We start from the raw sequence: 14,685 nt of genomic DNA, 5'->3' as shown, positions 1-14,685 counted from the left end.
AACAAGATGGTTTATTAGATAATGAGCTTTCGTGGGCCAGACCCACTTCCTCAGAACAAATAGTGGAAGAAAATAGTCACAACCATATATACCAAAGGATACAATTAAAAAAAATGAACACATATGAAAAGGACAAATCATATTTCAGAACAGGAGGGGGATGTGGGGGGGGGGGGGAAGGAAGGAAGGTAAGTGTCAGTGAATTGATGATATTAGAGGTGGGGAGAGTGGGATGTCTGTGAGCTAATGGTATTAGAGGTGATAATTGGGGAAGCTATCTTGGTAATGGGTAAGATAGTTCGAGTGTTTGTTCATTCCTTCTCGGAGAGTGTCGAATTTTAACATGAATGACAGTTCAGAGGATTCCCTTTCAAGTGCAGATGTAAAAGGTCTTTGTAGCAGAATACAGGTGGTTAAGTCATTGAGAGAGTGTCCTTTCTGGTTAAAATGGCAAGAAATTGTTTTTTCTTTGTGATCTTGTCTGATATCTGTTTTGTGGGCATTAATCCTTTGGCGAAGTGTCTGAGATGTTTGTCCAATGTACAAAGCAGACGGACACTTTCGGCACATGATAGCATAAATTATATTTCTGGATGCGCAGGAATATGTGTTCTTGATCTTATAACTCACTTGGTTAGGTCCAATAATGGTATCAGCAGAATGAATATGTGGACAAAGCTGGCAACGGGGTTTGTTGCAAGGGAAGGTACCAGGGTTGGTATTAGTGTGGTATGTCCTGTGGTTGTTGGTAAGAATCATCTTGAGGTTAGGTGGTTGTCTATAGGAGACTATGGGTCTGTCTCCCAGAGCCTCTTTGAGTATGGTATCCTGTTCCAGTATAGGCTGTAATTTATTGATAATGTGTTGGACAGGTTTAAGTTGGGGGTTGTAGGTGATGACAAGTGGTGTTCTATTGTTGGTTTTCTTGGGTCTGTCTTGTAGTAGATGGTTTCTAGGTATTCGTCTGGCTCTTTCAATTTGCTTTTTTATTTCTCCGGGTGGGTAGTTGAGGTTTATAAATGCTTGGTAGAGATCCTGAAGCTTCTGGTCTCTGTCAGCTTCTGGTGTGTTCTGGATGGGAGCTGGAAGCATGTAGGTAACTGTATGAGTCGGTGGGTTTTCTGTAGAGAGTGGTGTCTAATTTTCCATTGTTGATTTGTACTGTGGTGTCCAGGAAGTGGATCTCTCGTGTAGAATGGTCCAGGCTGAGGTTGATGGTGGGGTGTAGGTTGTTGAAATCTCTGTGGAATATCTCCAGTGTTTCTTGGCCATGCGTCCAGATCATAAAGATGTCATCGATGTACCGTAGGTAGAGAAGGGGTGAAAGGGGACGGGAGTTGAGGAAATGTTGTTCTAGGTCAGCCAGTAAGAAAGAACTGAGGAAGGAGGGGTTGAGGGCGCCCTATATAGTGCGGCATGTGTACACCACTCCAAGGGGCATTGGGGACCCTGGCTCCTACAGGTACTGCTTAGGGAAAAACTTCTGGCATCGCTGAATGTGGCAGGTGCACACACCTATGTTGAATTGACATGAGCAAGCACTCAAAAAAGAAAATTAATTTATTCAAAACAAAATGTTTATCTGGAATAAGTAAATCTGGTGTTATTAAATGCATCTGATCAGGTAATACTGGTACTGCTTAATAAAGGGACTGATCAGTTTATCTTGTCTGCAAAGAAATATTATAAGATTGTGGTGATTTTTAAAATGTTATGTATGTGTGTGTGCACACACTCTAAGGTCGAAGTTTTAATTGCAGCGGAGTCAGGCAATTCAGAGATAATGTTCACATGGTTCCCTTTTGATTCTGCATTACAATAGTGTATTTCATTATATGATGCATGAAGTATAGAAAGTTTCATCCTATACCATTTTAGTCAATGGGAGCTTTATCATTTACATGAAGGGCTCGTCTACATTGGCCCCTTTTCCAAAAGGGGCATGTTAATTTCAGAGATCGTAATAGGGAAATCCACGGGGGATTTAAATATCCTCCGCGGCATTTAAATAAAAATGTCCGCCGCTTTTTTCCGGCTTTTAGAAAAGCCGGAAAAGAGCGTCTACACTGGCCCCGATCCTCCGGAAAAAGCGCCCTTCAAAGTAGGAATAAGATCCTCCGGAAAAGGGTGCTTTTTCCGGAGGATCGGGGCCAGTGTAGACGCTCTTTTCTGGCTTTTCTAAAAGCCGGAAAAAAGCGGCGGACATTTTTATTTAAATGCCGCGGGGGATATTTAAATCCCCCGCGGATTTCCCTATTATGATCTCTGAAATTAACATGCCCCTTTCGGAAAAGGGGCCAATGTAGACGTAGCCCAACAGTTGCAGGCTCAGGGTGATATGTAGGAACAAAGAGCAAAAACTGCAGAAGTGAAAAATTCCAGTGAAGTCAGATCTGGTCACCTGTGCCAGAGACGACAGGTGGCACGTAGGGAAGCAAGAATAAGTTCTTAGTGTAAGACACCAAGGCTGGAGTTTTGACACATGCAATATTTATATTATGTATGGTTACATAAAGAAGTGTAATTTTCTTCCACTGTGTCAAAATGTATTATTGCTGAGCAGTTTGTCACATTTTCCTGTGGGATCATGTAATACAGTACCGTACTATAATGCATGTGCTCAAAGGAAGAGCACAAACTGGGACAGTGCTTCCCACAGTTCCCATTGCCCACAAATGGCGATCCACAGCCAACAGGAGCTGCAACTGCCCATACCTGCAGAGGAGCAAGTAAATATGGCAGTGGCAGCCCACCACGGACTAACTCTGGTGAACTTGATCTGGCCAGTAGATTAGTATTTGCTCACCCTGACATTGTCCCTTCTATGTAGAGATCAGAAAGCAGTTAGTACATTTTAATTAAGCTACCCATTTCTCCTATGTGGTAAACAGAAATTACAGAAATTAATAGTTGATAGAAAAATCAGAAATGGAACTCAGGAGTCCCCTGAATTAATTACTACACCATACTTCCTAAGACAGTGGTTTTCAAACTGCGGTCTGCGGACTTCTATAGGTTTTAACATTTAACATTTTCCATTTAACATTTTTAGAGGTCCACACATGAAAAAATTTTGAAAGCCACAGATCATAAATGCGTCTTTGATATGAGATTCTTACCTGATTGGGTATTCTTAAAGGTGGCCTTGGACCTCCCGGGTATCGAGGGGACATAAAAGGCTGTGGGAAAAAAAGGAACATCACCAAAATTCAATTTAGTTCAGAAATATTTATGTAGTAATTACATGTATCGTTCTTGTGATCCTCACATCTCAGGAGCTCATCTTACACACTTTAAAAGGGTATTTAGTACATTATTCTGCAGCACTTAGCAGAACTATATATATTTAAAAACTTCTGAAGATTAGTACCAAGTTGAATTTCTTAAACATTTTAATACAATTAATGTGTAAGCAGAATACGAACAACTCTGTGCATAGCATATGTAAAATGATAAACTATTAAGATTACATAATCAAATGAAAGTTTTTGACTGAATAAAAGGGAAGTTAATAAGCCTGGAATACAAAAGAAAATACTCTTGGAACAGTTAAGAGATATATAATAGCAAAATAATACAAAATGTCAAGAACTTTATCCTTTTACATTTTCATTTTTCAAAATACAGGGTTTATAATAGTGACAACGGGTTTTGGATATCAGATTTCATTCACATATGAAGGTCTGCAGACTCATCTGAACTACATTATCTAAATATTGAATTCTACCCACATATCTCACGTAATCACACACTAATCTACGTATCCTATCCAACAAAACTTGGTTCATCATCCCTTGGTGCTAGCTAAATGTCCAGTGGTCTTCAGTGGACCTCAATACACAAGACAGAGGTAGTCTTTAAGATAGTTAAGGAGCATACCAGTTAGGAATTAATACAGGTTTGACCCCCCTTGTCTGGCAAACGAGATAATTTGCTGGACTGGGGAAGCGTCCCCTGCCACTGGACCAAGCCAGCTGGCTCCCTGCCTCTGGCTCCCTCTACCCTTCCCAGCTGGGCTGTCTATAGTGCTACTGCTGCCCCCCCAGCCCTGGATTGCCAGGTGCATCTAGGGCTCCACCCCCACCCCCTTGTACTGCACTGCTCCGGTTCCCTGGCCCCATGCTGCACAGAGTGTTGGATTTCTCCTGCCCCCAGACCCACACTGCTACGGGAGGCCAGGCTCCTCCAACCCCAGGCCCCATGTTGCCACAGGTGGCTGGGATACTCTAGTCCCTGGGTCTATGCTGTTGCGGGCAGACAGATTTCTTTGGCCCCTGGCCCCGTGCTGCCATGGGTATTCAGGGTTCTCTGGTCCCACACTGCCATGACTGCTGGGGTTCTCTGGCCCTACCCCAGCACTTCTTTGGGGCTCCAGCCTTGCTGCCCCCAGCCGGACTGCTGGCCCTCCTGCCATTAGGCTCTGGGCTCTCTGGTCCAGGAACATTTGTGGTCCTATCGGTCCATAGATGTTGCCAGACCAGAGAGTACCAGTTTTCAGAGGTTCAACCTGTATGTGAAAATCAAAGAATACATAGAAGTAAATAAGCAGCCAAAGCATACATTAGAAAACAGATTTAACACTCCTATGATGGGGCTTAACCCCCATCATCTGAAAGGCAAAGGAAAAAATCCTAATTAGTCATGCTCTGCATCTGGGGTAATTAATTAAGTAGCTTCTGGCCAGATGAGGTGGAGTTATGCCTCAGAGGTAGTTGGAAGGAGCTTAGCTGGAGAAAGACTGTAGACAAAAGAGGTCTCTCTGGCAGAGGATAGGATTTAGCAGACAGGAAATAACAGAGGAAGAACGTTATGGGAGCAGGTTAGGTTCTTGCTGGGAAAGCCTGAGGTCAGAGCCAACAAAGAAACTAAAGCAGAGTCTGAAAGGGAGGGAAAGGGTTATACATTTTAAGATTAATTTGGATTTGTTCATGTTCTTGATTCTGTGCAACACTGTGACCAAAGATGAGGGTGAGTGCTGTTACAATTCTTCATGTTTACCTTTGCCAGAAAAACAGCTAATGAAATCTTCACAAGCTGTAACTTTCAAGCTATCTTCAAATATAGCCATAGATACAGCACCTTGAGGGCATGTCTACAACTAGGAAATTATTTCAAAATAACTTATTTTGAAATAATAACTCCCAAGATAGAGTGTCCACACTACCAGGAAGCCTTGAAATCAGTCCGAGGTAGGTTCCCTTAAGGTGGATGTGCTACCTAGACTTAAGAGCCCCAGGAAGCACTAAGGAGTAATTACTTTGAATGACTCTGGGGAGTAGTTACAGTAAAACTCGAGGGCTACGTCTAGACTGGCCCCTATTCCGAAATAGCCATGCTAATTTCCAACTTTGGAATAGGGAAATCCGCAGGGGATTTAAATATCCCCCGCGGGATTTAAATAAACATGTCCGCCGCTTTTTTTCCGGCTTGGGGAAAAGCCGGAAAAAAGCGTCTAGACTGGCGCGATCCTCCGGAATAAAGCCCTTTTCTGGAGGATCTCTTATTCCTACTTTCAGGAATCCCCCGCGGATTTCCCTATTCCAAAGTTGGAAATTAGCATGGCTATTTTGGAATAGGGGCCAGTCTTGACGTAGCCCAGTTGTCCGGCATCCTGTGGTCCGGCACTCCCGATAGTCCGGCACCAACTGGAACATGGAAGTGCTCTGGCCAGCCGGACAATTGGAGCTTCTGTGAGCCCCATGGGCACTCGTGGCTGGGAAAGGGAAGGGGATGAGTTCAGCCCTGCACCGCCACCAAGAGTTTCTGGGAAGGGAGCGGGCTCCCCACCCTCCAGACTGCAGTAGTTATCGCTGAGTAGGGGGGTGAGGGGCGGCGCTGCAGGACCAACCCGGCAGCACCCCAACTGCTCTGCTCCAATGCTTCCTCAAGTCTGCTGCTGCCGCTGCTGAAACTGACAAGTTTCCCCACCGTTCCCCGGCAGACCCGTCACAGCCCCACACCAGAGTACCTCCCGATACTCTGGCACATCCGATAATCCGGCATCACCTAGGTCGGAAAGGTGCCAGATTATTGGAAGTTTACTGTATTTCAAAATAGCCGCAGTGGAGTATCCACACTACCGCTATTTTGAAATAACTATTTCGAAATAACTATTATTTCTCATGGAAAGCAGGAGTAGTTATTTCAAAATAATCAGCCCCTTATTTTGAAAAATGGACTTGGTAGTGTGGATGATCTGCTTGTTATTTCGAAATAAGGGGAGAGTAGACCAGGGCTGAGTTATTCCCATCTAGCAGTCAGAAAGCAGGGGAGCAAAATCCAGATCTGAAAGGAAAGGGAGCAAATGCATAACTAGAAAGATGATAAAAGGGTGATGATTCTGGAAATTAATAACACTTGTAATTCTAGGAACAGCTGAAGAGCCTAAATCATATTTCACACATGGCAGTGTGGATATGTTCTTGCGCAAGACTCCTTGCACTAGAACCGTTGCACAAGAAGTTCTTGCGCAAGGAGCCACCAGTGTAGACATAGACTCAGACTCTGTGCTTGCGAGTAGGGAAGCATTGCCTTTCAGAGGCGCCCGGGGGTGTGTGAATTTCCCAGTTACTGGGTGGGGGCTCAAGCCAGTTCTGTGTGAGATGGACCCCTAGATATTGAACCCGGCCTTGGTTGCTGCTGGGCCTACCGGGCAGAAGGGTTACATATATATTTGGACAAAGAAAAATGAGGACAAAACCCTCCCTTCCACAAGCCTTTCCCTCAGCCTCTCTCAGACCAACAGAGTAGAAATTCTGGAGAACAAAACCAGGGCTGGAAGTGTAAGACTTACTGAGCTCACTGAAATGGCTGGAGCAATTGATTCTACAGAGGCTTTAATAGTATGTAGGCGAACAAAGTAGAAGATCCCATTATAATACTGCAATTTTTTAAAGAAAAGTCTGCATTGAAAAATTCTAACCAGGGATGCATGAAAAAAAACTTTATTTTTCTGTTATAGACATTCATGACAAAGAAAATTCCAACAGCTGGTAGGGGAGCAAAGGATACATTCTATTAAAAAAAAACAGTCTTCAAAATTTCATTCATCTCATTCTAAAGCCCATGAAATACAAGCAGAAAAGGACAGAAATTGTTCGTATTACGAAAGCCTTTGAAAATGCATATGTTGAAACAACGACACTCATCCCGATCACAGTTTGGTTCAGACAGTCAGGAAAAGTGATAATGATTCAGTGTGACTGCTGGACAAGTTACAAAAGTCGGATTCCACAAACAATATCCAACAGGATGCGGATGACACAGAGACTCTGAAATCTTTAACTACCTATTGTTATTACTAGCTATTTTTGTTCTGTTTGCTGTTAAGCTTTAGCCTGTTTCATTTTGAAATGTAAAATGTACAAGATTTATTGTACCTAGCAACCAGGGATTGGGTTAATTCCTACACATAATAATCCAGCTAGTGGGCATGGCTCTCAAGAAACCTATTCTACTTAAATTAACTCTTTCTAAATACTGCAATTAGAGTTTACTTGTTCCCAAGTGAAGTTAAATATTTGGATACTGTTGTTACTTCTTTTCACTTATGTTTTCATATTTAATGACAAAAACGTGCACATTTAAAATTTGCAATATTCAGGAACCTGCATATTAGACTCTTAATTTTCAAAGAAAGGATGAGTATTGACAATGCTACTGAAGCCAGTGGGAACTGCAAGCTCAGTATCTTTGAAAATCAGGCCACAGTTATTTAAAGGCCTACTTTTGGATTAAGGGGCCTAACATTAGGTGTCCAGGTTTGAAATTTGTAGTCAGAGAACCCAGTAAAGAACAGCCATGATGACATCTATCCAGGTGTTTGATGGAACTCAGATATGAAATTGTAGGACTACTAACTATAGTACATAATCTATCATTGAAACAAGCCTCTGTACTAGATGACTGGAAGGTAGCTAATGTAACACTAATTTTTAAAAATTTTATGAAAGGCAATCCTGGTAATTATAAACCAATGAGCCTAATTTCAGTACCAAGTAAACTGATTGAAACTATAGTGAAGAAGAGAATTATCCTATGCAAAAATGAACATGATTTCTTGGGGAAGAATCAACATGGTTTTTGAAAAGGGAAATTATTCCTCACCAATCAATAAGAATTCTTTGAGGATGTCAACAACCATGTGGATAAGGAAGATCCAGACACAGCTATATCTGTATTTTCAGAAAGCTTCACCCAAAGGCTCTTAAGTAAGTCATAGGATAATAGGGAAGGTCCTCTCATGGATCAATAACTGTTAAAAGATAATAAACAAAGGGTAGGAATATTTTTTACCATAAAGACAGGTAAGCAGTGGGATCCCCCAGCTATTCTCAACATATTCATCAATTATCTGGAAAGGGGAGAGAATAATGAAGTGGCAAAGTTTGCAGATAATGCAAAATTATTCAAGACAGTTAAATCCAAAAATGTCTTAAAAGAATTAAAGGAAGAGGTAGGCGGGGGAAGGGTCTCATAAAAATGAGTAACCAGGCAACAAAATGGCAGGTGAATTTCAACACTGAAGTGTAAAGTAATGCATAAAGTATGCGTAAAGTATTTTCTGATGGGGAAAAATATCCCAATTACACATATATAATGATGGATTCTAAATTAGCTACTAAAGAAAGAGATCTTCAAAACTTCAGCTCAATGTATAACAATGGTCAAAGGCAAACAATGTTAGGAATGGGATAGAAAATAAGACAGAAAATATCATAATGCCACTATCTAAATCCCTGGTGTGCCCACACATTGACTACTATGTGCAGTTCCAATTATTTAAATGAAGCATGTACATTTTCTTTTTATTTTCCAAAAAGCCAAAATGTAATTGAGTTAAGAACCCAAGCAACACTGTATAAATCTTCCAGTATTGTATATCTAAACATCTTGAGAAGCTGAAGGCACTTCTAACGTCTACACTGGAAATTAACCTTTCATTCTAACATGATGTGAAACACAATTTAGTGTGTAGTACAGACAAGTACTGTCATGTTTAAATGGTGTCAGTTGCATGTTGTTAACGGAGAATCTTTCATTGCTTTGAAGGAGTCAACTATCTTCACTGTCTTCACAAAGCTTGAGTACTGCATGTTACCAGAATGGAATTGCAGTGTTAATTTACATAAATATTGTTATACATTATTTTATACTAATCATGTGCTACTCCAGGTGCAGGGTATTCTAACCATGTCCAAAGTACTAGAATCCAGAGTGTAAGTCAAGTGTGGATACTTGTAAGGACAGAATCTTACCATTCATACATTCCAAGTTTTGAAATTGTAAGATGATATATGATCTAGATAAAAAAATGATCCTATGTACTTCTTTCCCTACTGCATTTTAAATTCACTTGTTATGTCCCAGGGTCTCTCTTTTGTCATCCTTCTTAGTCCTTTCCTTCATATGCACATTTTTGGTCTTTTACTGATTGTTATTTGTTACATTGCAAAAGTATGAAATAAGATTTTATCATACAATTTTCTTTTTATCTTATCTTATCTTATCTTATCTTATCTTATCTTATCTTATCTTATCTTATCTCTATTAGTGTTGCCAAGTGTTCTGTTTTCAACCAGAATGCCCAGTTGAAAAGGGACCCTAGCATCTCTCTAGTTAGCTGCATAGCAAAAGGGGGAACAGGGCTAAGGCAGGCTTCCTACCTGGCCTGGCTCTGTGCAGCTCCTGGAAGCAGTCAGCACATCCCTAAGGCTCCTCAGTGCAGAGAGGCTCTGCACACTATCCCCACCCTGCAGCTCCCATTGGCTGGGAATCATGACCAATTCAAGCTATTGGGACAGCACTTGTGCATGAGCGAAGGCACAACATGGAGCCTAGCCTGGCTACCTAATGGCTGCTGGAACATGTTGCTTCTGGGAACTGTGGTAAGTGTCATCAGGACCCTGTAGCACCAACCCCTACTGCATCTAACGTCCTCATCTCCAACCCCATTCCGGACCCTGCGCCCGCAGCTATAGCCCTCACCTCAATCCTTCACCCCAACCCAGTGCCCCAGCATGGTGAAAGCGAGTGAGGGTAGAGGAAAGCAAGTGCCAGAGGGTGAGGCCTCAGGGCAGGGTGTTTGGTTTTGTGTGATTAAAAAGTTGGCAATCCTAATCAGTACTGAAAATTGATAAGTATTTTTAATACAATTCTTTCAAGCCCCTATGTATTATAATATGATTGCTATGTGCTTTTATATTTGTTTAGAGCTATCTGTCACTGGTATGAGATAAGTGCTTTCATTTAGAAAATTCCATAGGAATGTAATGAGACATAAAATATGTGTCAAATTAATTGACTAGAGTTAGTTTACAATTCACATATTTTAATTTGTTTGGTTTTCTCTCTGTTCTCCATCAACAATCACTGTCATTGCAGTGTATAAGACACTCTTGATTAACACATTTTAGTGCTAACCAAGACTAAACTAATTTAGCTCTCCAAATGTCACACTTGTGCTGGCACATTCTGCTGATGAGCATAAATGTGTAGCTTATCTAATAAAACTCCGTCTATGATCAATGCTTAATAAAAAGTACTTTTCCATTCAATCATATTTTAACAACAATTAAACTCTACACAGGTCTATGACTTTATTTTTGGCAAAAGCATTTGATAGCTGTACTCTGGGTTAAGCTACATATTCACAAACTCTACAAATGCAAATCAAGCAAATCACACACTAACGAGCTTTTACATAAAACTGCTTGTACCAGACTTTCAGCATATATATATGTGAGAGAACCTCTGCTGATGCTGGCCTTCTCTAGGGACTAAGTCTGTTTCACAAACAGGAATACAGCTGTCTGCTTTAAATGAAATTCTCCCTTCCCCCCAAAAATTGAATTTATATTTTTATATTTGTTTAGAGCTATCTGACATGGCCTCCCACCCTAGCAGTTAAATATGATAACAGTCAGAGAATTGATCAAGTTAAAAGTGTAGAGTACAACATTTAAAAAAACAAAAATATACATCTAATGACTATAGCTCCATTCTCCAGACTTCAGTGTTTCCACATCTTTAATTCAAAGACTAATATTCAGAATGAACAATAGTTTTTCAATTGAGGTCAATGCTTTATCCTCAAAGAATTACTGGAACTATTCCACAGTAAAAAAAGAATCACTGCAGTGCACTGAACACATCCCTGGGAATCTGCACACAAAAAAGCCTTTGCCCTCAAGTTCAATACTTCTCTAGGATCTTACAAACAGAATCTATTGTTGCTACTAAGGTTATTTCACTGGGCATTTGAGAAGGTAACTAACACTCATTTCAATAACAGATGAGATGTTGGAATAGTACTGTTGTCAAATATGTCTCCCTTTGCAGCAAATATAATGATTATTTCTCACTCAACAAGATCCAGCAAGTGGGAGAGAAAGAGGATGAACCATATAAATGATAATTAATGGAGAAGTCATATGCAGTACAATTTAAAAAGTACTATGAGGTATAGATACATTAAATAAGTTGAATAGTTGTGATTTTAATTTTGAGTGAAAATATTATACAAAATATAAAGCTTATCACTCCAAATATAATTTCAGCCGAAGCTAGTAAGGTCAGGATCACATTAACTTTTTTTTTACTCGGGCCTCTAAAATTCAGACATTTTTAACATAACATTGAGACTAAGGTGACATTTCTGAAAAAATATCAATTTCCCATTCAAAACATGAACAATTAATTTCTAGGTGCAATTCTGGAAAGTGTCAAAGTAAGAGCCTCAGCAATCTATCAGGTAAGAATAATTATCACTTTATCACTGCACTGTTTAGCACTATATATATATATATATATATATATATATATATATATATATATATATAAAATAGACACACACATGAGGGCGCTATGCTCCCTGCTCACAATGCACACACACATACACGGCCACTACATGCGCCAACTCCCCCTCTGGCCGCTACACTCGCCAACTCCCCTATCTCTGGCTTCTTTCGTTTCGCTGGGAGAGCCTGTTGACACTGATGATGTGATGATGGCATTCTGTTGCCCGGCAGGTACATTCTGTTGCCCTGCCTCTTCAGCCACCCCTTGCTCCCTGCCCCTATGCCTTAGGTCTGTCTACACAGACTTGTAAGGAGGTTGCAAAGCCAAAGGGACATGGCAGGACTTATAGGCAGGAGGGGATCCGAGGGGAAATCCATGAAGACCCCATCCTGCAGCCCTGCCACCCCGACCTTAGCAGCAGGTGGGATTGTCAAGAGCCTGCCCCTCCTCGTCTTCCGTGGGACGGCCTTAGTTCCTCCTCTTGTGCAAAGAAAAAACAAAACAAAGCCCACGTCAAGTCCCTGACATCTCTGGGCCCCACAGGAACAGTGGCTACTCCGCATTTCTGGCATTCCAGGGCTGTGACTCTGCGCTTGGTGACGACTCCAGCCCCATGCTGCACACAGCCACTCCAGCATGCTCTGGCTCCACAGCCACCATGCTCTCTCAGGACAACAATCCTCTCCCACATTCCTTCACCCACCCCCTCAGGCTGCAGCAGGAGGCCATGGTCCCCTTCCCAACTGAAGCTACCTGCCTCTGCCTCCCCAAATTCCTTCAAACTTTCCCCACCACAGTAAGGACAAGATTAGCTGGTGGGGGTGGCGCCTGTTGATGTTGATGGCATGATGATGTCATTCTTCTATCCAGCAGGAAATATATCAGAAGAGGTAAAGATTTAATCTAAGACTTACTTTGAGGCCTCTCCCTCAATAGATATTTATAAGGCATTTGTCATTTAAGTGCCTTCCCTTCCCCTAATACTCTTCCAAAACTAGCAGTGGGTTGTGGCTGCTTGAAATTATATTTGCAGTGGAGGGAGCGTGGGCACAAAGCTGATTTAGTTACTCAAGCTGAGCAGTTTTAATTTGTTTTAATAGTTGTGTGCAGTAAAACCATTACTATAACTGCAGGATGGCATTATAAAAGCCAGCAGACACCTTTATCTTTTAAAAAATTAACTTTATTTCTGGTATTTAGCGAGAGAGAGAAAAAAGAGAGGAACACACACACACAACACAAACATACACCCACATTATTTACAGACTTTTTGAGATGCAAATACTCCCTACTTTCAGACTAGCAATGGGTTTCATTTATTTTTATACTTAAAATATTTAAAAAATAAAATAGGAAGTTAAAGGAGCCATGATACAAAGGCCTGGTTTCTCTGAAAAATTAAGCCTGTGCATAGCTTTACACGAGTAGTCAGAATGGGGTTAAGCTTTTGTAGAATTGAAGCAATTACATTCATAAATAACTATTAAAATTCCAAAGATATATAGCATATACAACAATATTCTTAATATAAGTATTAATTAGAATTATACTATCTATCTATCTATCTATCTATCTATCTATCTATCTATCTATCTATCTATCTATCTATCTATCTATCTATCTATCTATCTATCTTCATATTTACAGATCTTCTCTAGGCTTCCTAAAGCCTCCAACTCCATGTATTTGCTATATTCAAGCCTTATATGTTTTCACATTTGTTGAAAATAATATTCAACAATTTGTGATGCTCTGAGGAACAATTTTGAGACTTAAGTGTACCTGTTCTAATAGGGATCAGTTCTTTACAGTTTCTCTTGTTACTCTTGCACAGAATCCCATTGACTTCAATGGAGCTCTCTGCACAGACAATATGTGTGACTGTTTATGTAATCATGCTCTGACTCGTAAAAAACAACTATTATACACATTTTTAATGTTTTATTTTTTTTACTACAAGGGTATGTCTAGACTACATGGCTCCGTCTAAGTATACTTCTCTTGCCTTATCTCCAGGGGCTGTACTTGATAATTTCTTGAGGTCTCTTCTAGCTCTACATTTCTTGGATTCTGTGAATCTTCTCCATTGTTATGTTGTTGAGTACACATTTATCTTGAAGAGTCCAATCAGCTTATCTATATTTAAATCTGCAGTCTTCTTTGATGTATACAATATAATATTGTAATTCTGTTTGCTATCATTAAAGTTGTATTGGTTAAAATTTCTCAGATTCTTATATTTTAGCTATAATCATTTGCACTGAAGCAAAATTTTTGATGTATCAAGTTTCAATCAAGAAAGTTTAAAAAAAATCTTCAGACTAAAATCTTTCACATATATACGTATTTCATATTGTGCATTTTAATAATTGAAGGAGTCTGAAATTGTAAACTTCACTGGTATGCAGATACATTTTATATGTAGGTAGATACATTTTAATTGTTTTGAAAACTGCTTCCTTTTTGTTATTTAATATTTTTAATAAATTAGATTCTTCATGGTACTCATTTTTCATATGGAATTATGCACATTAATATGTACAGTTTGGTTATTAAATACTGTACCAATTTAAGTGATCGACCAAAATGCATTTGAATTCTGTTTAAAAAAAAGCAAACATGATTCTAGGATGCATTAACAGGAGTGTTGTGAGCAAGACACGAGAAATCATCATTCCCTTCTACTCTGCACTGATTAGGCCTCAGTTGGAGTACTGTGTCCAGTTCTGGGCATTACATTTCAAGAAATATGTGGAGAAATTGGAGAAGGTCCAGAGAAGAGCAACAAGAGGGTATGTCTACACTACCCCGCTAGTTCGAACTAGCGGGTTAATGTAGGCATACCGCACTTGCAAATGAAGCCCGGGATTTGAATTTCCCGGGCTT

The 14,685-nt window shown here is 40.3% G+C and overlaps 1 protein-coding gene across 4 annotated transcripts in view; it reads right to left on the bottom strand.

Annotated features, from left to right (window-relative positions):
- Positions 1 to 14,685, bottom strand: part of SSBP2 (single stranded DNA binding protein 2) — a 315,521-nt gene that overhangs the window by 63,646 nt on the left and 237,190 nt on the right. For 3 of the 4 annotated variants that reach the window (XM_075932203.1, XM_006124333.4, XM_075932205.1), the window contains one exon: positions 3,120 to 3,179. In XM_075932203.1, the coding sequence (XP_075788318.1) occupies positions 3,120 to 3,179 (60 nt within the window). Of the gene's footprint in view, positions 1 to 3,119; positions 3,180 to 8,106; positions 8,232 to 14,685 lie in introns of those variants that run through there. The other variant, XM_075932204.1, reaches the window with a different exon arrangement.

This window comes from Pelodiscus sinensis, chromosome 6 (assembly GCF_049634645.1).
Source record: "Pelodiscus sinensis isolate JC-2024 chromosome 6, ASM4963464v1, whole genome shotgun sequence".
NCBI lineage: Eukaryota > Metazoa > Chordata > Testudines > Trionychidae > Pelodiscus > Pelodiscus sinensis.
This window is presented reverse-complemented; position numbering and strand designations above follow the sequence as displayed.